This window comes from Echiichthys vipera (assembly GCF_963691815.1).
Source record: "Echiichthys vipera genome assembly, chromosome: X".
NCBI lineage: Eukaryota > Metazoa > Chordata > Actinopteri > Perciformes > Trachinidae > Echiichthys > Echiichthys vipera.
Window position 1 is genome coordinate 17,081,301 of NC_139825.1, and position 23,712 is coordinate 17,105,012.

Genomic DNA, 23,712 nt, shown 5'->3' on the forward strand with positions numbered 1-23,712 from the left:
ACACACACAAACTTCCCCTATCTCTGCCACACACACACACACACACACACACACACACACACACACACACACACACACAAACTTCCCCTATCTCTGCCACACACACACTCACTGCACAAGCATTAAATGGAACAGATCCACAGAGCTGCACAGTAGTGAGGCAACGGTGTGTGATTGAGAGAGGGGGTGGACAGAGAGAGAGAGAGAGAGAGAGAAAGAGAGAGAGAAAATTTACTATCCCCCTCTCCCCACTTGAGGAAAGCACCAGTGTGGAGTTGCATGAAGCGTGTGGTTCCAACTGAGGACTTTCCTATCAGACCATGGAAGCTAAGAAGTGGAAGTAGAAGAACGAAAAGAAGAATAAGAAGAGAGAGAAAAAAAAACTCCCTGCTGGCTGAACAGGACACCAGAGTTTCATCTGAGGGATTACTGGACTTTTCATATATGTGCTCGTGTCATGGTGATATCCTACATGATCGTCTCTTGTTGACAGAAGCCTCTGTGTGTTTTGGATTTCCCGAGGATCAAAGTTTGTTTGCTGAGCTGAGGAGTGTGGGAATGAAGTGTGCGGAAGCAGGAATCATGTCAAACGGACGTTTCAGTCACCTGTTGAGGGGAGTCTGGCTGCTGTGGCTGTGGCAAGGTGAGTTCAGGCAGCGTCTACAGGATGACTGTGTTTAAAAAAAAAAAAAAAAGGCTTCCAGCTGTTTAAACAGCTCTTTGTAATATATAGTAGTCTTAAATTACTCCCATAAATGTGCAGATTTGTATTAAGGGAATTTGTGCAGTCAGTTCATACAAAGACTTTTTTTTACCTGATTTTGACTTTAAAAAAAACTCAAGATAAATGTTTTTAAAAGATGAGTTTCCGAAAGCTTGAAATAATGCTAGTGTTTCATAATCACATGGTCTATGAATCCCAAAAAGTTTGTATTCATTAGTGTTAATAACTTCCAAATCTTGCATTTAGAATAAGGTCTTAAAAGACTGCAACAGATTTCTGCCTGTAATCCAAAGCTTTCACTTTATGAAAAAGAAAAAGAAAACCGCTCTCTCATATATGAGAAATCAGCTGAACACTTGCAGCTTCAGCTTAAAGAACACATGGCAGGACACTGAGAGAAAAAAGGAAAGAGATTATAACAGACAAACTCATAATTACGAGGAAGTTATTATGTAATTTGTCACAATTCAAATGATTTGCAGGGTAACATGTGGATCAGCACTCTGAAAAATAAAAACACGACCAGTGCCTACGTTAGACTTATGAATAGCCGGTCTGTGTTCTCCCTCTCCTCCTCTGTGTGTCTTCAAAGCTTCAGTCAGATCTGTGGTCTTTAAAAAAGAGCTCTGGCTGGTGTCTTTAAACAATGGCTCCCTCGGAGCAGAGAAGCGTGGCCCTGGAACTAATGTTGCCATTATATTAATGGTTAGAATAACAGGAGACAGCCATTACTGACATTTACCTCAGGCTGCTGTGCAGAACTGATTGTCCAGCCACCGCAGCATCGATCACGGAAACGCAGCATTTTGGCCATCAGGGCTTGTTAGGGTGATGAGCTGTGGGAGACAGACAGGAGGAGGCGTCTGCCCAGTTATAATCATCACACTCCCCACCCCACCCCTTCCTCCAGCCATCCCTAGCTGCTTCAGTGGTAGACTGGTAGACTGGTATCTGTGCATTGTTTTCTTTTTCACTGTTCAAGTGTAGTAGAGTAGACAGGCGAGGTTGAGTCACTGGCCCTGACCAGATGTCAGAAGAAGCTCAGAGAGCAGAAAACTGATCAGGAGTGAATTTACAGAGCCATCATTAATATCAAAGTGGAATTATTTGGACCAAAAAATTTAGATTCAGATTAAATTTGACAGGTTTAATGTCATTTCTACAAGAGTAAAAGCTTCTAGAGCCAATGTACTCCATACTGACTCTTTATATTTACTGAGTGCACTTTAACCCAAACTTTTAACTTTAGAAGACAAACACTTTTTCAAGTTTCTGATATAGATAAAAGTGTCCACATGGAAGAGACCACACTGATTATTTGGATGAAGTGGATTCTTGGCCAAAATAATTTAACATTGTGGGACAGTGGAGATCTGAACTGAAATGGATGATCCAACCACAATCCCTGCATCATTTTAACATAGAGAAAAACTCTTGACCATATAATATATAAAATATAAATTAAACTGTGGATGCAGTTCTCATGTTTTGGCCCGTAACATTCCTGTTCCAACTTTCTAAGAATGTGAAACAGCCACCGACCGGATCTTCCAAAACGTCTCCAAACCGAGCTTTTGGATTCAGGTGAAATCGATGTTATCTCAGCACATAAACATCTACATCTCAATCTGCCTCAGCTGTCCATCAAGAAGAAACGACACAATGCATGTCAAGTGCTATTTAAATCAGGAATCCTCTCTAATGTTTAATAGCACATAATCCAATTGTTCAGCACATGAAAAGGTGAGAAAAGGGTGGCGTAGGTGGATGTGTCGGCTCAATTTGGCAGCTGTATTACTCATGGTGAAGGTGTGAGATGCGGTGTGTGTGTGTTGTTGCTTTGTGAACAGGAGCCAAAGTTTGCTAACCACAGTGGAACTGGCAGCAGCGTCCGCTGGGCAAACTCCTGTAGATCCCTTCTCTAAATAAACGAGGCTACTGGATTAACCAGCTTACACTGTGATGAAAAGACAACAGCAGTAGTCCATGCGCTGCCCCGGGGACAGAGGGAAACTCCTGGTCCAGGAGACCGCTATGAGATGCTGGAGTTAAAGCCCCCAAAAAGGAAGGGGGACTAAGGGTTAGAATAACAAAACAGACCTCATGTTCTTTGAAAAACCTCTAAATCAACCTGACCTTCGCCTGACTTTGGCGACAAGGAAGGAGGGAAGGAGGGAAGACAGAAACAAGGTTCTGCAGCAAATGAACTGGCTTCTGTTTGCCTTCCTACATCCATGAGTGTTGGGCAGTAACTCATTGCTTAGTAACTTGCTACAATAGTGTGCTTACTTTTGTTTAGGAACAAGTAGTGTAAGGAATTACAGTTTTAGATTCAATGTTTACATTACAGTTACGTATCCTAGGAAGGTCAATTCTTTCACAATTTGCGGGTTGACATATTTGTCTTTAGGTGCCTTTAAGCTGAGCATGCACTGTACAATTTCGAAATGTTGTTGTCTAATTCTAATTTATAATATACCAGTAAATCGTCTGTAATGTAAAGCCAAACTCATTATTGTGCTCAGACTGTACAGTCTGATCCTCAAGCCACGACCTGAGCCCTAAGAATTTGTGCTGGAGGTCTGTAACATTATCAGCGGGACACAGTAATCATCACCTCTGACACAATGTAACGTGTTACATTACCATAAAGAGCTAACTGACAGAGACTGACAGAGACACCAGTTTAAGCTTATAGCTACTTTTTTAACTTCTTGTCTCCTGGCATGTCACCATGACACTTTAGGGGGCTCTGCGCAGGTGCAGTGATAAAAACGGTACTGACCATGGGGAATCGACTGGTAGCTCTACTTCCACTGTGCGAAAGCCACCGTTTTTGATGAACAAAGAACAGCAGTCTTTACCAAATATTTTGATGGAGGGTTTATTTCAATTTTCACTGCTGTGAGACGTGTTAGTAGAGAGGCGGTTAGCCTCCACTAAAAGGGGTTGTAACCAGTAAATCAAAAGTTTACTAAACATTGGCAGAACACATGGCTGTGCCTTGTTAAATCACAATGTGATGTTCTATTGCAATACTTGTTAAATACAGAATATGTGACGTGTGTGTGTGTGTGTGTGTGTGTGTGTGTGTGTGTGTGTGTGTGTGTGTGTGTGTGTGTGTGTGTGTGTGTGTGTGTGTGTGATTGTGTGTGTGGAGAATTTGGAGCTTTACCTGGACTTTAGAGGAACCTTTGACAGCCCTTGTTTAGTAACAAAAGTAAAGAATAAATTCTTACATTTTTAAGTATCTTGCTCAACACTTGTCTCTGCCTTTTACTATACAGGCTTAGAATAACAGAACTTCTCCTAAACTGGACCACCATCACAAGAGACAGAAATAACTTAGGTTAAAACAAATGCAACTACTTGTGGCTGCAAGCAAACAATCCTTCGGTTTACGGGGTCAAAAGCCAAGTAAAGTTGGAAATCACTGTCTTGTAACACCTATCCGAGATCTGGAGGACAGCTCAGCGACTGAAAAAGCAGCTGTCAACTGTTAAAAATGTGCAGCAGTCAACTAAATATGTGGACTGAGCAGAATATTTTAGCTACTGTAGCATCACGCACATGCACCTCACTAATCTTGTCATCCAAGCTCATGAAGAAGCCACCCCTCACCCCTCCTGACCAACGTCACCTCATCAACCACTGACAGAGAGAGAGAGAAAAAAAACTGAAACAAAGGCGAGAGAAGAAAAAAGAAGGGAGGAATCTGAAATCCAGCCAGGAGAAATGAGCTGTAAACATCATGGCTTTTTCATTAGGGGAGGGGAGCAGTAATCAGTGGAGGGGGAGGAGGGCCAGGCGGGTAACGGGCACTTCAGGGACAGTTTCAAGGGTTTTGTCCTGCAGCACTCAAGCAAAAAGAGATGAGAAAGTGGCTTTACAGGACACTGTGGCTAACCACACTGAAAGAAATGGGGTGAGGATGTAGTAAAAGAAAAAAAAAACTAGGAAACATAAAGTAGTTAAAATACTGGAACATGGTGCTGCTTGGCCATCATTCAGTGCATCAACTACATTTCTTCTTCCTCCTTCACTGCCTCCACTTTGGCAGGTTTAATGATTCTCCATTAAAAGCCTCAATAGAAACAGCTATGAAGCAGACAAAGACGTCTCTCTTTCTAAAAAACGAGGCTACTTCAACGTCTAGCACTTGATTCTCCCTGAAAGCCCTGAATAGAAAGTGCCTGGATCTGGTTCTTGTTTTTCCAGGACAGCTCCAAATAAAGAAGTACGTAAAACTGTATTTTAACTCTGCGGATGAGACATGAGAGAGAAGAGCGTAGTCTGCCAAACCGTAATCACAAATGCAAACAAACAAACAGAGAGCAGCCTGGAGGTCCTTTATAAATGGTATCCCTTCTGCAGTGTACTGTAAATCAATGTGTGCAGTGTGTTTTTGTGGACGTGCGTGCATGCATGTGTATATGTGTGGAAACAGGATGAATACGGGAGCTCAAAGACACGTAGATTTCTTTGGACGCTCATCAGTCAGCAGAAGCGAGGGCCAGTAGTGGCGGCAGTGTTGGTGGTGATGACAGACTGACCGTCCAGACCACACGCAGGTCACAGGCTGCTGCGCTGACCCCTTGTGGGCAAATCACGACACTGCGTGAGGACAAATGAGCGTCATCTCTGCCTGGAACATGTAGCGTGTTGTTCAGCTGCATCAAGACATCCGGTTTACTGCAGCAGAGCAGAAAGAGAAGAAAAAGAGAAGAAAGAGAGATAAGGCTGATTTAATCTTTAATCAGTCACAGCGGAACAACAGCTTGCATGCAGTCTGATTGGTCGATGTGGCAGCAAAACAACCCATCTGAAATGGTTGTTACCTCTCTTATTTTGTTGGATTTTAGTTAGTTAGATGCTAATATGAGTCTTTAGTCAGAATTAGTCAAATCAAGTATCTTCCAAAGTCAAACACTTTTACTGTACTTATATAGCACCCCAACCTGCTTTATAATAATTAAAAAAAAGAAAAGTGCCTTTTTTTACACAATGAGACCTTTAAGACAGACTTGAAAAAATAGTACAAACTTATCCTTAAATGGTGGAAGAGTCTGTGTTATTTATTGTGTTGACCTTTTAACCCTATGAAGTTATGGAGTTTAGTGACGTTTGACTTTAAGTAAAAACCTTGAGTAAATGTTTGTCGTCAACTGTCGTTGTGTGTTTTCATTTAGTTACAAAGCTGTATCAATCAATCAGTCAGTATATGGCGCTGCACTAACATGTTTCTATCTATTTCAATTTCATCAATCATTCCATCAATGAGGGTAAGCTTAATAATAGAAACACTTGTCAATATAACCCAATAAAATTCAACAGCACCGCAAACTGCAGCCTGCAAAACACACAGTTGAATCAACATCTCTCTGAAACATTTTCAACAAAAACATTATATCTTCCTGAAGACAGGTTTGGCTGTATGACTGTTGTAATAGTTGCATTAGTTTTAGCTAGGTGTACCTAATAAAACTGCAAGTGAGTATATAATCCAACATGAACTATAAATGTAACTATTTGCATCAGTTAAATCATTGCATTGACTTTTAATGGTAAAAAATACATAAAAGCTGTTTCTAAAAGATGCACTGAGCACTACACTGTGACAGAGAGGTGCAGGTTGCATGGGGGGGTTAGGGGCCATAGTGGAACAATAAATCAGTGGGAACCATTGCAGGGTAAAACTAATGGTATCTGACTGCCTATGTAGGAGATTAATCAACTAAAACAGTCCCCCCTTTCCTCCAAATTGAGTTGGGGATTGGATATTATCATATGTACTACAACATTGCCTTACTTGTGGTTGAAATAGGCTCTTTTGTAGAAGAATACTTAAAACCCCACGATGAGCAATTTTGTTTTACTAAGCTCTGCTTTTATGAGTACTCTTTTAGTAAATGCAACCATATGCCCAACTGGAATGAGATCCAAGAGAGGGAAAGGGGCTGAATGACAAGTGACCTCAAGAAACACTATAGAAATACTTTGGCAAAAACAGAAACTCAAATATAGAAACCCAAATGACTCCACATCACATACTGCAACGCTTGCCTCTCTCTGTCCATTCATTGCACTGTGTGTGAGTAACCGCTTAGGCAACATGTTGCATGCAGCTACAAAGGGTGGATAACACAAAACAGACCGATTGGATGACTTGCAAAGAGCGGTGGAAATTAATTAATCCTGATTAGTATTTCTGCTCCGAGCTCTCTCAAGGGAGCACAGCTGGGTCCGACTGACCGGGTTCCCTCGCCAGCTGCAGTGACATGGAGCATAAACAAATACATCAGTGCATGGGGAAAATTGCAAACATGTTTCAATGCCTGTGACAGGAAAAATAAGTATTAATCATATCAACAAATTGACAGACAACTTAAAGGAGGATAAATGTGCCTTGAGCTTAAATCTGGTTTTGTGGTCTGTGACTTTATATGTGACTATGCAAACTCTACATGTGTGTGTGTGTGTGTGTGTGTGTGTGTGTGTGTGTGTGTGTGTGTGTGTGTGTGTGTGTGTGTGTGTGCCTGTGTCTGTGTCTGTGTGTGTGTGTGTGTGTGTGTGTGTGTGTGTGTGTGTGTGTGTGTGTGTGTGTGTGTGTGTGTGTGTGTGTGTCTGTGTCTGTGTGTGTGTCTGTGTCTGTGTCTGTGTGTGTGTGTGTGTGTGTGTGTGTGTGTGTGTGTGTGTGTGTCTGTGTCTGTGTCTGTGTCTGTGTGTGTGTGTGTGTCAGGTGGAAGGATGCTAGGAAATGACTGCTCTGCACATATGTCTGTGGTTGTGGTCAACATGTGGGAAGCATTCCAGGAGTAAGGGAAACGAAAAAAATATCATCCCTCTGACACTAACAAGGTTAATAAACGCTGCTCAGTGAGCCGCCATCTTGTAGCCTTTTCACAAACTTTTCTTCTATTTCTTCTTCTTCTTCTTCAAACAGTCCCGATTTACCTTCAGCTCAATCTGCTCAGTCATGTGAACAAACTTATCTGTGGCTCAACAACTAACTCCCATTTCAAATAGAGGCTCGACAGGTGATGTTCCCCCCAAGTGCATCTAAAGTCAAATGAGAGAAAAGTGGAGTAAGATTACACCCATAAAGCTGTCTTCCACAGAAAACCCAGAGGGAAGCTGAGAAAGTGAAAGAAAGAATGTGAGAGCTGTGAGGATAAAGGGGAGTGAATAAGAGGGAAGGAAAAGGGAAACAGAGGAAAAGGTAAGCAGGATACGCTTACTTAAAGCTTAAGTTTCTTAAATAGTCTTATGGCAGAGAGTTAGATGAAAAGATTAATACCAATAAATATAAATATAAAACTGTCAGCAGAAGGTTAGCTTATAGCCTAGCATAAAGACTGAAACCAGGGAGACAGTAGTAACAATTCTGCTGCACCTCTAAAGCTCACTATATGACATGCTATATTTGTTTGATCCATCCAAGAACTAACATGTAAAAACAATTTACCGTGAAGAATAAAAGTGAGTGGCTGAATATTAGTGATGGGCGAAAAAAAATCTTTTTGAAAGATTCTTTTAAGTGTTGGGTATATAATAGGTCAGCCTGCTGAACATACAGAGTGTTTTTTTGTTGTTGTTGTTGTTCATCAGTAAAGTTACATAGTGCAGCAACGGCACTGAGTGAACGAGCGGGGAGCGATTGAATCCGACTCATGTCGAGAGTGAACAAGATTGATCAAACTGTATGCTGAATCAGTGCACAGAAATGAATATTTTATCTTTATTAATGTAAACTTATACATAATAACTGGCAATGCATTGAAGAGGAGTTTCGTAAGGCGGGACAGAGAAACTACGTTGTATGTATGTTTGTAATGTATGTTCTAAAACTGACAGAAGCCGAAAGGTTTGATACAGTTACATGTTTCAACTTGAAGGATCCGATTCATTCACTACAGTGTGAGAGGGAAAAACAAGAGGTTTAAGAAAACAGGAGATGGAGTGAATTCATCGACCGTTGCTTTTTGACATTTGTTTTGGGAGGATGAAACTGTAGCCATAATTTTCACACAAAGAAAAGCACACTGTCCAAACCCCAGTGGATTTCCTCACGTTGCAACTATGAGGGTGCAATCAGAAAATCCTCTCGGTCTCAACTGAAACCAGATCAGAGCGCTCTGCATTGCAATGTCGACAACGTACACATTTCTGTGTCAACGACAAAAGCTGAAAGTGCAGTTATGACCATCGACAGGCAAACAGACTGCAGATGTGCAAGTGTCAGATCAATAAATGCTTTAGTGTAATAATGCTTTCTTTTGGATTAAATTAACTGTCAGTGTTTGGGGAAACTCAAGCAAGAGCATTCATCATTATATGAGTTTTTTAAATAATATTATCAACAGATGTGTTTGGCTAGGCCGGCCCGCTGCTGTCAGAGACCCTCTGTTTGCTTTTTTCTTGATGAAACGCACACATACAAAAAGCATGTACTCCTGCACACACTAGGCCTATCATGGACGGCATCGGTATCTATCTGTATGGGCCTATGTTTTCTGATATGCACCAATATGAAAACCTTTTACAGAGTAATTTAGAAATGGTGACATGTAGCTTTTTAAAAACATATTATTCATTTAAATGGAGATCATTTTCTGATACTTAACATGATGTTTATTGAGTCTTTATTCTCTCAGTGTTCACTTCTAGAATTAGTTGAAAATGTAATAAATTGTATAGTAATGTTATACGTTCTTTAATAAAGTTATTTGTTTCAGAAAGTAGCCTTCTGAGTACTTTTGCAGAGTCATATTGTGCAAATTTAGTGCACAATCCATATAGCAAAGGTGTATCTTCATTCTAGCTAAAAAAAAAAAATGCATTACATCGGCAGCCGTTTTGGCCATCTGCAAACTTTTTTCCCTCAAAAATCTTTATCGGCATCGGTCTCAAAAAATCCATATTGGTCAGGCCCTAGCACACAAACACATCTCCTGCCTCGAAGCAAAACCCCAAAATAAGCTATGTGTTCCAGCTGCAGGCCGATTGGAGTGACAAGCCAAAACTGTCTGTACTGTGGCCAACGTCCTGATTCACAGCTACGTATGGTTTCTTTAGCACCCGCTCACCACTCATTACATGGAAAATGTACCAAAATGACAACCCTGAAACAGCTTGCAGTCAACCATAAGTGTGTTTGGATGTAACAGGGAGAAGATGTGAATACTCCCTCGTGGATATTATTTGTTCCCTTCAGTCTCAGATGAAGGAGGGTGATAATCATCTCTCAACTGAATCATTCTGGTGTTCCCATTTCCTTCATCCACCCAAAATCAGCCTAGAAATCTAAATGATGTATAATGGAGCCTCTGTGTTTATCTGATTGGATAATATTTACTCACTGTTTTATGATTTTCTCTTCCTCTGTAGCTGTGTTTGTGGCTGGAACAGGGAGTAAACTATGGGAGGTGCCCACATCTTCCTTCACTTACTCCTCCAACCTCAGTGAGACCCTCCCTTGGGAGCAGGACTGTCAGTACCACCAACTACAGGACAGAGTGAGAATAACAGCGGACATCCCCCCGAGACTGGATGGCACATGGGTGTCAACAAGGTGAATTAAGGAAGCTTCATAAGACACTTTTTTTAATTTATTTTTTTATTATCACCCTTATGAACTTGCACATATCTACCTCATGGTTTCATGTACAGGATCTTTCTAATTGTTATACCCTTTGTAGATTGATTATATTCAAAGATAGTAATCACTTTCCACTATTTGAATTGAGGCAGATATCACCAGAGTTGTAAATCTGAGATGTTGACTTCATTCAGATTTAATAACAGAAATGACTGAGAAACTTCAGGAAGCACATTAAACACAAAGGCTACACCTTGAATATTTAAAGTAGCAACAATCAATATATCTATATCAACAATGGATTCATCTGACTACCTGTGTGTAAAATACAAGTGGCTCGTAGTGACAAACCCACGAAGAACCACACACGCACACATACGTGTTTCTGCTCAAAAAAATATATAGATTTTACACACCTTTGAAAAAAAAATGTTCAGAGACCTGAAATATTTGTAGCTTTTTGCTTATGAAGACTTATAACTTGACACAACTAATCACTGATCTTGCCTCATTTTAACCCTTTTATTTGTCTGCGTTCAGGTGTGAAGTTCGGCCAGGTCCAGAGTTCCTCACCCGCTCCTACACCTTCCACCCCAGCCGTCACTTCCAGGCCCTGCAGCACTACTACACAGACAGCGGCTGCAGGGACCCGGCCTACTCCCTGATCATCAGAGGGAAGTTTCGTCTGCGGCAGGCCTCCTGGATCACCCGCGGGGGCACCGAAGCTGAACACCACCTCAGCAAGGTGGGCATTGTGGTCCACAGCCTGGCAGCCAAGCAGAGGCTGGTCTCCCGGCTGCCTCCCACCTGCGTGGGCCTGACCCTGGGTCGAGTGCTGGCGGGGAAGCCATATGAGCTGTACAACACCCGGGCAGGAAGGGGATGTCTTGCAACACTGGGCTTCTCCATGATGGAGTTGGGACTGATACGGGTGGAGACGCAGCACCACAGCCATGGAGAGAAGGTCCAGGAGCTGCTCTTAGGGGACATTAACACGGACTGGACACAGAGGACTCATTACAGACCAACAGGGTACCAACAACCACTGCATAACTCCATGGTGAGACATTACAGTGTTTTTATTTGTTTAGTCTGGAAGATTAATTGTAAGGGCAAGCAGCTGTACTACACACGTCTTCTACTGTTAACAGCATTTTGGTGACTTGCCCTAGAGCACTTTAACTGTCTCTAAGGTCAAGAATTAATCCTCAAACCCAACTTCAAAGTTGCAGCCGTAAATCCTCTCATTGTCTCACCTCTCCCTTAATCTTTGCAGCATCACATCCATCCCTGCCCTGTGTGCGCCCTGGTGTATCGTTCCTCAGAGCAGCGTCCCCCAGTGTTGCCCCGCAGCCCTGCAGCCCCTCTGTCTGTAGACGGCCGCTGGGTCAGCCGGCGCTGTGAAACCCGTCCCAACGTCCTCTTCCTCACCCGAGACTTCACTTTCGATACTGACCAGCATGCATGGGAAGGCATCTACCAGCACTACTCTGACCCCGCCTGCTCTCAGCCCACTTTCACCCTGAGAGCCTCGGGCCACTATGCTCAGGGAAATCCCTCTACCAAGGTCTCAGGAGCCAGTGAGTTTGTCTTCAAGGTCACCCAGGTCAGAGTCACAGCTATGGAGCCCACAGCGAAGTTGCTGAACGGGACGAGGGCCGGAAAGTGTGGCCGGGCAGGAGGATGGGAGGTCGGGGTGGAGCAGGACTTAACCCACACAGATGGGTGCAACCTGCTGGGCATCAAGCTGCCACATAAAGAGTATGAGCTCTTCAAGACTGAGCTGGACCACAGGAAACATCTGATGCTGTTCATCGGAGAGAGGCCGACTGATGGGTCCAGTCCAGACCGACCACAGAGGAGACCCACTTCCTTTCAGGCTCCTATGGTGCTCTGCAGTGGGGGGGGCACACAGCCTTCACGTCGTTATGGCTCAGGTTTTAACAGCAAGCAAGTCCAGTTGGCAACCAGTGGGACAGCGAGACTGGCACAGCTGGTGTCGCTGGTGCTGGGATCTGTGCTGAGCAGCTGGCTCTGTGTTTATTAGAGACGTTGTTCTTGAACCCAGCCTGTTACACAGCTGAAGTAATTGATGGATATTGTTTTCTGGCAGCTTTCCTTCACTCTTCCTCCATTTGATGATGACTAACATGTGTGACGGTCCAGAGAAATCATGAGACACTCAGGAGAGCTGAATCATTTTTAATATCTGGCTTTCAGATGCTGCCTGTAGGTTCACTTTAATGACTCTTAACTTCGGCTGCATTTCTACCTAAAACTATTCTGTATATAAACCACCAGTATATACAAATGCCATCATTTCAGTATGTAAAAATATATTATTTTATATGTCTTCCTTTTGTATAATGATCAGAGGTTCTTACTTCACAGGTGAATTATTCTTTTTGCATATTTCTGTGTAAACTCAGTTTTCTTGTCACACTATTATTCCAAAGTAGGATCACAGAGTTGAAATGTGGATCAGTTATTTCCACACCATCCATGATGCAGTATATAACTAAAGTACTTTGTAAAGAACCTTGTTTTCTCAACATGCTGGAGAGAAAAAAACTGGAAAGTGGAAACTGTGTAATCAGCACTCTAATCGCTGCCTTTCTCGTTGGTCTAATGCCACTGTGGTGTGAAATGTTGCTTTATCTCTATCCCCTGTCAAAGCTTGTGTATTAGTCTGCTTCTCTATCTGCAGTCAATTTAAACAAATCAAATTAATATTTATTTTAACCTTTTATACCATACTTTTTGATAAGAGAAAGATTTTTGGTCTAATATTTTAGTCCATTTCACCATAAAAGAAGTGATTATTTTGTATATGTATTAAAAATGGCTTTTCATAAAATCTTGTGTTCAATTAGCAGACCTACTGTATGAGGATTTACTTAGACACGAAGCACTAATGTCAGTGACAATACTAATATGCTGATGTTTAGCACTGGTAATCGTCATGTTTTCATGCTTTCGTTTCAATTAGCGTACTACCACACATTATTGCATACTGCAGTACGCTCAAAGTGTGACAAAATTCAGTGCATTATGAGTACCTGGATGCTGCACTCGTAAAAAGTTGAGTGTGGGACACTTCATACCCTCAATGCTCAACATCTTGGCTGCGTAGCAGAAAAAGAGGTATCACTAAAACATGTGAAAATATGCAGCTGAGGAAACTGCAGCAGATGCTCTGGGGAACACCAGAGGACACGGTGGTGGTTATCTCCACCTCGTGTGAAACAGAGTGAACACAAAAGCAAGAAACAGTAAAGTTATGTTCATGTTTAATAAAACCAAAGTGAGAAAGCATGCCAGAAGATATTTGGGCAGGTGACAAGTTGGCGGAGAGAAGAAGAAGAAGAAGAAGAAGAAGAAGAAGAAGAAGAAGAAGAATCAGTCAAATATTGTAATCATCATATCTGGTGAGTGCATAACGGTCTTGTGTAATTTGAGACAACACTACCCTCTCAAAATTCACCCACTAAGCAAGTGTGTACGCAGTGTACTACATGCACGTTTACTAATGGAAGTATCAGAATTGTGACGCAGCACTAGTGTTAGCATGCTAACATTTTCTTATTGGCATTTAACACAAAGCATGGTTAAACTGATCCATGCAGGTGGGCCAGGCCTTGAAACCAATTTGACATAATGGCCAAACAGTGACCCATTGAATTAAATTGTGAAAGAAGCGTTTTTTTCACAACCCCCTTAAATTGACTTGTGTTAATATCAGAATTTGATCCATTTAGTCAGATAATATTTAGAATGTCTATAAAAGCTGCACAATCGAATCAATTGCCATTCAAGTTAGTCATAGCCTGAATTCAAATGTATCCAGCTTGGCCAGTGGAAGTCTCTAGTGCGCCTGCTCTATGGGCCACACTATGCAGAAGTAGTGCCGATCATCCAAGTAAGTTTTGACACAGCAGTGAACTTTTTTGGCTTCATGTGCAACTTTCAGAGCAATGAACAGGGGCCCCGCTTCGACCTCTAGTTAATACATCCATTAGGTATTTAACCATAAACGTCATAAAAGTATTGGAAACATGCTTTTGCCGGATGATGGTGTAAGATTAAAACTTAAGAGATCAAAGTTATTAGAATTTATCCTGAGACGGACGTGAAAGTCTGAACCACATTGCATGGTAATCCATGAGATAGTTCTTGAGCCATATCAGTCAAAACCACAAAGGTCCACCTCATGGTAGTGTTAATGGAAAAAAATGAATCCGAGGACCATGAATGTCACACAAAAATTTTTATGGCAATCCGTCCAACAGTTGTTGAGATATTTTAGTCTAAACCTTTGTAGCAAAGTACTTGCACGATAAAAAAAAAAATATGAAAGCTCTTTCTGCTCCAAAGCTGCTGTTTTATTTCAAGAACCAAACATAAAATTGAGATTGTAGCATCAGCTGGACTTTGTCTTCTCTCTGGTGTTCAGACTGTGGTCTGATTCAAAGCCCAGATAGTGGGTGGGTGAGCGTACCGCCGTTTGATAAATAACTGTCATATGGCTCACACATTACACAAGGAATTCCAGTGCAGGTCCAACTGCTGAAAACACACACACACACACACACACACACACACACACACACACACACACACACACACACACACACACACACACACACACACACACACACACACACACACACACACACACACACACACACACACACACACACACGGATATCAGTGTATCATGAGAATGAACTGACATCAGCCAACAGAATAGATTTTGCAGTCGCTCTGATAATAAATGAGGCAAGAGGAACAGCAGTTAAGAGACAACAGAGGAATATATAAAGCTCCAGATTTCCAGTGTTATGACTGAAGCAAGTGAAACGTGGTGTGCCGTAGAGAAAAATATCCTCCATTTGTAAACGCTGGTAGTTGATAGGTAGTTCAACACAACTCAGAATATCACCCAAAATCAGTTGTGTATTCATGTGTTCAAATGTTAACTCGCAAATAATCTGTAGTTTTGAACCACTGAGGAATCAAAAGAAAATTCACAAAGTGTTTCTTCTATTTTTCCTTAAAACGTCATGGAACAAAAGGTTTTAAATAACCTGAAGGTCAGTTTCTTATAGTGATCAATAAGGTCCTAAATGAACACACAATTAATTGTTTACATGGGGGACTGAAGCCGTTCTGTGCTTTAGGGTTAGGAACTAACAAAGTTAACAAACTAACTAACCGATCAAGGCAGCGGTAGACCAGCAACTCCTTTGTTCTGCAAGGTAAAATTACTGTTAGTGGATTTTGGTGGCTCTGACGAGAGCACTGAGCTCCCCCCGGGAAAATTCCCCACATCAAAAATTCTGAAGTATCCCTTTAAACTGACTGCTCACAGAATGTAACATTACACAGTTTGGCAGTTTTAGGTCTGTAATGCTGCTTTAAAATTAGTAAATAGCCTAAATAAAATACACAAAAATTATGTTAGCTGGCAGTCTATTATTGAAAGTAGTGGGGATAGAAAGAAAGAAAGAAAGAAAGAGGGGGGAAAGAGCTAGGCAGTCCTTTCCAGAGGCTACATGCTGTTCCTATTAACTCCTGCGAGAATGGTGATGGCAGCTGTTAGCCCCATGAGGTCATCCTTCAGGCTTGGATGAAGAATATAGGCCTGTAACCTCCTCAAGCTCAACACAAAAAGAACATGGGCCGAGACAAATAAGAACTGAGAGTGGCATTTATCTGTACAATGATGTGCACAATCTGTCATTAAACGAAGAGCCCGTGAATGCAGCAGCGACCACTTGAATCCACCCAGGTTGTCAAGTGCTGGAGATGGTTGGGTGGTGGTGATGACTGAAGAGGAGGGCCGCGGGCTGTACAGTTTTTCATAGTCTGTTTGCGGTTTGTGTAGTGTGCCATAAAGTAGAGAGACTGTCAAGGCAGAGGGGAGTGCAGGGCTAACCTGCAGCAATCGGGCCTGGTGACTTGAATGCATCCACTAAACAACAGAAAAAACAAAGATAAACCGGATAAACAGACTTAATTTAATTAAAGGTGACCACATTCCTGAAATGAAAACTGACATTTCCACTTCATTAAAATATCTAATGTTATTATCTATGAAATAATAATGGGGACAATTCCAGTTTTATGTATTTTGTCAATGGTATTTGTGCAAGCACAACATGTCAACTGGTAGGCTCTGCTGCCCTTACCGATATCAGAAAACAGCGGGACATCTGGACACCCTAATTTAGTTCATATAAAAATCAATCATGATCTGTACGGGTTTATATAGTTAGCTTAACCATCATTTCCAAAATAATGTATGCTAAAGTCAGCAGCTGTTTAAATTATCTAAAGTTAGCATAAAGACTGAAAGCAGGGAGCATTTAATGAGGAAGCTCTTAAGGGCCACAAGTAGCTACAAGAGGGAAAGCTAAATTTTTTAGAGCCACACCATGGTTAAGGTTTTAGCTGTTGTTTGACTTTCTTTAGCCTTCTGTGCACTAGGACCATACAAGACTCAATCTCTTCATACGACTTTTGGAAGAATGTTCCTATAGACTGTTAAAAAAGAAATTGAAATTAAAAAAAAAAAAAAAAAAAACAGGCCCTAAGGAGTTTCCTTTCAGCTAAACCAAGTTTCCAAACCACAAACAGTTTGGTGGTATAGTCTGACAAATGTTCTGGTAAAAGAAAGACACAGTGCTGCTTTTGGATATAAAATACAGCAGAGGTCCCATCTCCTGCCTTCCCATAAAAATCTTGCATATGCTGTTAATGCACGCACGCACGCGCACACACACACACACACACACACACACACACACACACACACACAAACGCACACACACACACACACACACACACACGCACACACACACGCACATCATTGAGATGACATCACTGTAGTAGTATGGGCACCTTCTAACTTCTCCCACTCATTCAAATTTCAAGCTCTGTTAAGAAAATCCCATTATTTCTATGAGAATATGAGCTGCAGCTGCCCCATAAAAGATAACATCAGACTTAAGTTGGCGGGCTCAGTTGAAACAAATGAGTTTATATTGAAAACTGTGTCCTCTTGGCTCTCAGACAAATGAACAAAGCGTTGCATTTTGCCCAGAGAGCTGCAGTGTGGAGCAGCGACTGCACTTTCCTGTTTGATCTCACGCCAAACAAAAAAACAGGCTCCTTTCTGTTATGACATCATACTCATATATTTTACCAACTACTGAAAAGATCCCACCCGTCCAAAGGTCCGTCATTTTCCTTTTCTTAATATGAATTCCTCATCTATCAGGACACCAGTGGTGGAAGAAGCATTTACATCTTTTACTTTGGTAAGGTAGTTATTCAGCAATGTACGATACCTGCACTCAAAATCCTACCGTAAAAGTACAGAAGTAGACAAGTTTACGTACTTTTTTTGCAGAAAATTGACCCCTGTGACTGATATATTATTACTATAGTTATTATTATTATTATTTGTATGTTTTACTTTTATTATAATTGAATAGTCAGTGTACAGTCAGTGTTGATGAAATGAGAGAATATTTGTACAACTTTCATTTAGTTTTTGTTAATGTTATCATGACAGGACATTTACCCTCTGGAACAGACATGCTTTTTGGTTGGGAAGCAGTAGTATCTGGCTGTAGAGCGTCAAATAAATGGCATTGATGGGATTTAAGACCATGTTGCAGAAAGATGTTTCTGGATATTGCTGGTGTTTCCATTCTTACTTGAAATTATAATTTTGCACGGTCATCTTTCTTCATGAAATGAAGCAACGCTAGGAAGCGTTTCTTGCTCTCCACTGTGACTCTTTCTTGTCTCCAGCGTATGAGTTTGATGCCATTGTTTTGCAAAGTGAACTGTCAGAAAAACAAGACTGACATTGATAAAAGGAATAGATAACCTTTGTTACTGGTTCTCAACTGGAAGCGGATTCCCATCCTTACTTGCCACTGGCTACTGTACATGTTTTTTTCTTTAATAACAGTACCGTATGTGCGTCTTGTAATATGTGAAAGATTGTAAAGGTTAAAAGACAAACATATTTTATTTTATGAAAAGTAAATAGTTTCTAGCTGTCAAATAAATGTGATGGATTAAAAAGTACAATATTTCCAAGGAAGAGAAGTACAGTATGCCAGTATTAAGTTACATGAAATGGAAAAATACACAAGTAAATGTACTCAGTTACTTTCCACTAAAGCAGATCACAACAGATCCTAGAAAAGTAAATTTCTTGCCGAACATAAAAACATAAAAGATGAGATGAACAGAACCTTCCATCATCCAGTATGAGAAAACCTCTTTAACATATTTGTTGCCTTTGGGACAGAAGCATTCCCCTAACAGCTATCTGTCAGATCTGGTGGCTTGTTAAACCAGGTCATGTTTGTGCTCTAAGGTTAAGATCACACAAATGATTTAAAAGATTTTTGCTGGCGAGATCTGCCACAGGGACGATTCTTCCAGAGTGCACCCCTCGGCTGCCAGTTGTCCCGCCTCCAATCTTTCTGGCAAGTCCTTTTCAAACAGTTATGGCCTTAAACCTCTTACAGGGACCTCTTGTATGGAGAAAATTTGCATGAAATTTGGCTTATTGTTTTGCCAATCAACTATGCCAGAGTGCAGAGTATTTGGTTTCACTTGAAAATAAAGTAAGGGTATATATAAATGTGCCAAATATGTAGAACTTGTTGATGAAACAGAAGATGGATTATTTTCTCTGTTTACTTTAACAACAATGTAAAACAATACTCATCAAGTTGCCAAAAGTAATTATTCTACACAGTAAACTCCAAGGATAGGAGAGTGTCAGGCTGATGCATAATGAAATCTTGTATATGTTTTCTAACGTAAAAGCCCAGCCACACATCAAGTTTATTGTACAGGCCTCAATGAAGACCAGATTCACAGAAACAGGGTGGGAGGGAGACAGTGTGCTTAAAGATCAGTCAAAGTCCGTGGACAGAGGATAAAAACAATATGTGGCCTATAAACGACATCCAGTACAAGGGTCAGAGATCAACGACTGATGTGGTCAATATGAATAATAAGAACCACCTGCTCAGAATAAAGTCAAGGAAAGGTTAATTAGGACATCAATACCTTGTTATTAACTCATGGGAGGTCCCGTCTAAGCAGTTTTCTGCTGCATATTTTAGCTATGATCATTGGAGTGTCCTTGCTATGGTTGGTAAGATGTAAGATGAGTCTTTTTACAGCTCCTTTTTACTGTCTTTGTTCATAAGAGATCTAAAAGAGAGTTAGACCCCTATTGAGTCTTATTTATCTCAAATATTTCTTTTCTGTCAATTCCTCTCTTACAAACAAGCAGCATATATATTCGTTCATGCATATGAAATACCAAATATATCCTCATTTGCTTCATTTTCTATCTCATGTCACCTTCATTGCATGCAACAAAGGGAGAGTTTATCACTTCATTACTTTTCTACAAAGAAGAGAAAAGCAAAAATATTATGGCTGACTGATTTTGCTATTATTATCATCGTTGACCCTACAGCACAAAACAAAGGGGATGAAGTAAATGTGGCAAAACATCAGTCTGAGCTGCAGGATTTAAACTGCACTCTAACTCTCAGTGAGAAAAAAATGTTACCTCTCATGTCTTTAGCCTGCATTAATCATAACAGCCAGCAGCTGGTTATCTTAACGATAGCACTAAGGACTGGAAACAGCTAGCCTGACTTTGTCCAAATGTAACATTATCTACTTACCAGCACACCTATAACTCACTCATTAATGTGAGATCTTCATCGATTAATTACAAGAAAAAAAATTAATGTTTAAGTGTTTTATGGGGGAGATTTGAGATTTGATTCTGGCAAACTTATGGTCGGGACAAAAACCCCAGTTGACCCTTAGGTGAGCAGCAGACCTCTCTAATTTTCATCTTCAGTATTTTGAACACATTCCTCTGTGATTTACATCGGAAATGGATTATTTCCCTCCAGAATGTAGCAAAGTGCATTAATAGTGATTTCCACCGTTGAGTTCGCAGCTGTGTCCTGCTGCGGCCAAGCCAAACAGCCGAGGAGCTACCGGGCCCAGGTGCACACCGGGGGGTTTCCTGACACAAACTCCGCTATGTTGCCTTCAGCCACGAGGTGCAGACAGAAACACTGTCTGGTTGTTACTGGTACAATAATACCTGATGAATCACCAGAATCTTATTTTACTCAACACTACCACTGCAATCCACAGGGTAATTAATTTCCTTGCAGCAATACTATATTTTAACGCCCTTATCCCACTGCAAATGATGGTACTGCCAAATAAAGCAAAGTGCTTGAGAGTAACAAGCCAGATGGTTGGAAGAGTCTTTGAGGATCCTGGAAATACCTTCAGAACAGTGTTAAGTGTTGTTAAATGACCTTATTGGTTTTTCAGACATTGCAACAGATGCTTACCGCTGTGACTTGAATGTAACGCTTAATACACAAGAAGCACAAACTAACAGCTCGTTTAACAAGCGTTTGTAGGCCTGGAGGCTCAGATGTCCTCAGACAGTGCTCACTGCCAAGATGTGATCCAGCCTTGGATCATTGAGTCGGCACACACCAAAGCACGTAATAAATCACTTTTTCATCTTATTGCGCTTTTATTGATGAGTGATGAAGTGTCAGAGATTGCATTAGTTTAAACAACTTTTCTATCCTTATTCATCAATGTAGTTGAAGATACCAAGATCTTTTTAGTTTACACAATGATTAAGAATAATATTAATTGTAGTCGATTTGTTAATGGGGGAACTCCACCACTTTTACACATCCAAGTTTGTTTTCACTTTCAGCTCTACTGCAAATGTAAAAAAAAATTGGATAAAGCCTTTGAATCCACAGTTTGTCTGAGCCTGAAACATGAAAGTTTTCAGCCTAGGCCCGATAAAAAACCTGAATTTACACAAACCTTTACTTTTATATAATAACATATGTATTTAAAAAATGGTACAGGCTAAACTCTATGAAAGCCTTTACAGAGCAATAAAGCTGTTTTCACACCATCATACCCCTCCTGCTTCAGTCACAACTGCTTCACCTCTGTCGCCTGCCCTCGCTGAAACGACTGGAGGAGGAGATGCTGCGCAGAGATGTGATAACACAGCTCAATAGACATTCGTGACACGATCCTTGACGTGCATTCCTGTGTGTTCAGCACAGCCTGAAAACGGACATATATTAAGTAGAGATCGTGAAGCATTTCTCCTCATTAATGAGAGAGGCAGGAGATGGGAGTTTCAGTACGGTTTTAGGCAACTGCTGTCAGTGATTTTCAAACAGCAGCGAAAACTGATTGAGACAATGGTCAAACGTTAATATTCAAATTATGCATTACAGTAGGTTAATGATGCCCAGCCCAATATATTATTCATGACATTACACCGAGTATAAGGTGTTTGTTTTTTTAATCACAGGAAATGTGTGTGAATCCAACCAAATTCAAGCCCGGGGGAATTTTGAGACGTTACAGCCTGAACTCAGTGAGTTAGGTCTGGGCCAGTTGAGTTTGGGAGGAAAAATCAAAGCTCCACTCCTCGTCTCTGCTTGAGGCTAGCAGCTCGAGGCTGCATTAGCTGCTATTACCATAGCACACACAAACTAACGGAACTGTCATGGTCAAATTGCATTGGGGTATGTAGGCAACAGTTAATAATGTGTAAAAAAAATAAGAAGACATCTCTGATTCTGCTGCATCGATTTACAATGTTATAGCTGACCGACTAATTTATAAGTGCAACATTTCAGGTTTTTAACACAATTAGACTGTCCCTATTTTCTCTCTCTCATGCTTTGGCAGCAGAAATCTTTCCTTATGTGTGATTCTTATTCATAATAGTTTGTTCACACAATCATAGCCCTAACTACACGATCATCACACACATCACCTGAACTATTTGTGCAGCACTATCAGTATAAGAAACACATTTTCAGAAGTGAGATATCACTTTTCGGCAATCCTTTTCTTTTTCTTTTTAATGAAAACTTGTTCTGTGATTTCATACATACATACATATAAATGTGCACCTTGTATCCTGTGTGCATAGCAGGAAATGACTTCACACAGTTGGGTAGGGGCTTTATTAATTTAATTTATTAAGATGCTACATAGTCCAACCAGGTTGGGTTGTTTTTATACACCAGAGAGACTTGAACTAAGGATATTAATCTTCTTCTCAGATAGACTTATTTATGTATTTATTTATTTATATACATACAAAACAGTTTGCCCACTGCTTACATTGATCACGGTGATGGTCAGAGACTCCAGGACAGGTCAGTGTAGTGTGTTTTACAACTGGGCCTGGATCAATTAGTATTTACATGTAATTATTATTGTTTGTTTAATCCTACTTGGAGTGTTGGTGGGGATTACTGCATCAGAGCAGGACAGTGGTATATTATTAATCAGATAAGAGGATATTCTGGTACTTTTAAATATTTGTTTACATGTTAAATGCTCTGATACTCCAACCAGGACTCATAGAACAAGAAGAATTGTCTGCAAGTACCATATGACCCAGGTCTGATAACCCAAGATGGGACTTTAGTTCACGTCTGCTCTGCCCTCCCTCTAAGCAGCAAGTCATCCTCAACCCAACAACTTTACAGAAATACAGTAGAAACACAAGCTTATGTATATTTTAATCCCCTACCCACCAGCAATATCCATCATCTTCCACTCCACTTAACATGAAAAGATGATGGGTTCGTATTTATTTTTCAGTTTAACAAAGGGTAATGCACTACTGCATCTTATTTGAACACAGTGTGATACAAATATGAGCATCTGCTCTTTTTCCTTCAAATATTGCAAGTAGAATCCACTGCTTTTTTTCCATCATGCAAATTTGGAGAAAAACAATTTGAGATTATGTTTCCGTTTATTTTTGACCAAAATATCATCCGCTCTTGAACAGTACAATGTCACCATGTGGTCCCCTCAAGGATATAAACTAGGCTGTATGCAACCACCCCCCAACTCAAAAAAAAAAATGCGGCAGGAAGATCAAAGCAAAGAAACTATTTCAGTGCATTAAAAATGAACACTACTTCAAATGCAGTAAGGATAGAACATTAATAAGCAACAGATAAATGCTGAACAAACACAAAAAACTGAAAACAGGCCTGCAGTGGAGGGAAAAAGAAAAATCACCAGTAGTGGAGAGCTGGCGCAGGCAGCTTGAAAAACTCAGTTGATCTCTGACATACATTTGCCCCAAACAAAACAGAACGTCAGCATCCGATGGCTCAGTAGGAAAAATTGAGAGAACAAAGTGAGCTGCAAAAGACCAAGGTCCCTTTGTGATGACACAGAAACAGGACCTTGGTGTTGTTGATGTTGTAAGGGAAACACATAACTAGTCGCCTCTACA

At 40.8% G+C, this 23,712-nt stretch overlaps 1 protein-coding gene across 1 annotated transcript; it reads left to right on the forward strand.

Moving 5' to 3' along the window:
• Positions 1-264: 264 nt before the first annotated feature.
• On the forward strand, positions 265-13,132 carry apcdd1l (adenomatosis polyposis coli down-regulated 1-like). The gene is made up of 4 exons (XM_083939937.1): positions 265-643; positions 10,112-10,295; positions 10,863-11,382; positions 11,599-13,132. Exons 1-4 carry the CDS (start codon positions 280-282, stop codon positions 12,367-12,369), a joined length of 1,839 nt encoding a protein of 612 aa, XP_083796063.1. The 5' UTR covers positions 265-279; the 3' UTR covers positions 12,370-13,132.
• The last annotated feature ends 10,580 nt before the right edge of the window (positions 13,133-23,712 follow it).

Coding starts and splice junctions, on each gene's coding strand:
- apcdd1l (XM_083939937.1), top strand. CDS start 280: ATGAAGCGTGTGGTTCCAACTGAGGACTTTCCTATCAGACCATGGAAG. Junction 10,296..10,862: donor GGCACATGGGTGTCAACAAG/GTGAATTAAGGA, acceptor GTCTGCGTTCAG/GTGTGAAGTTCGGCCAGGTC. Junction 11,383..11,598: donor AACCACTGCATAACTCCATG/GTGAGACATTAC, acceptor TAATCTTTGCAG/CATCACATCCATCCCTGCCC.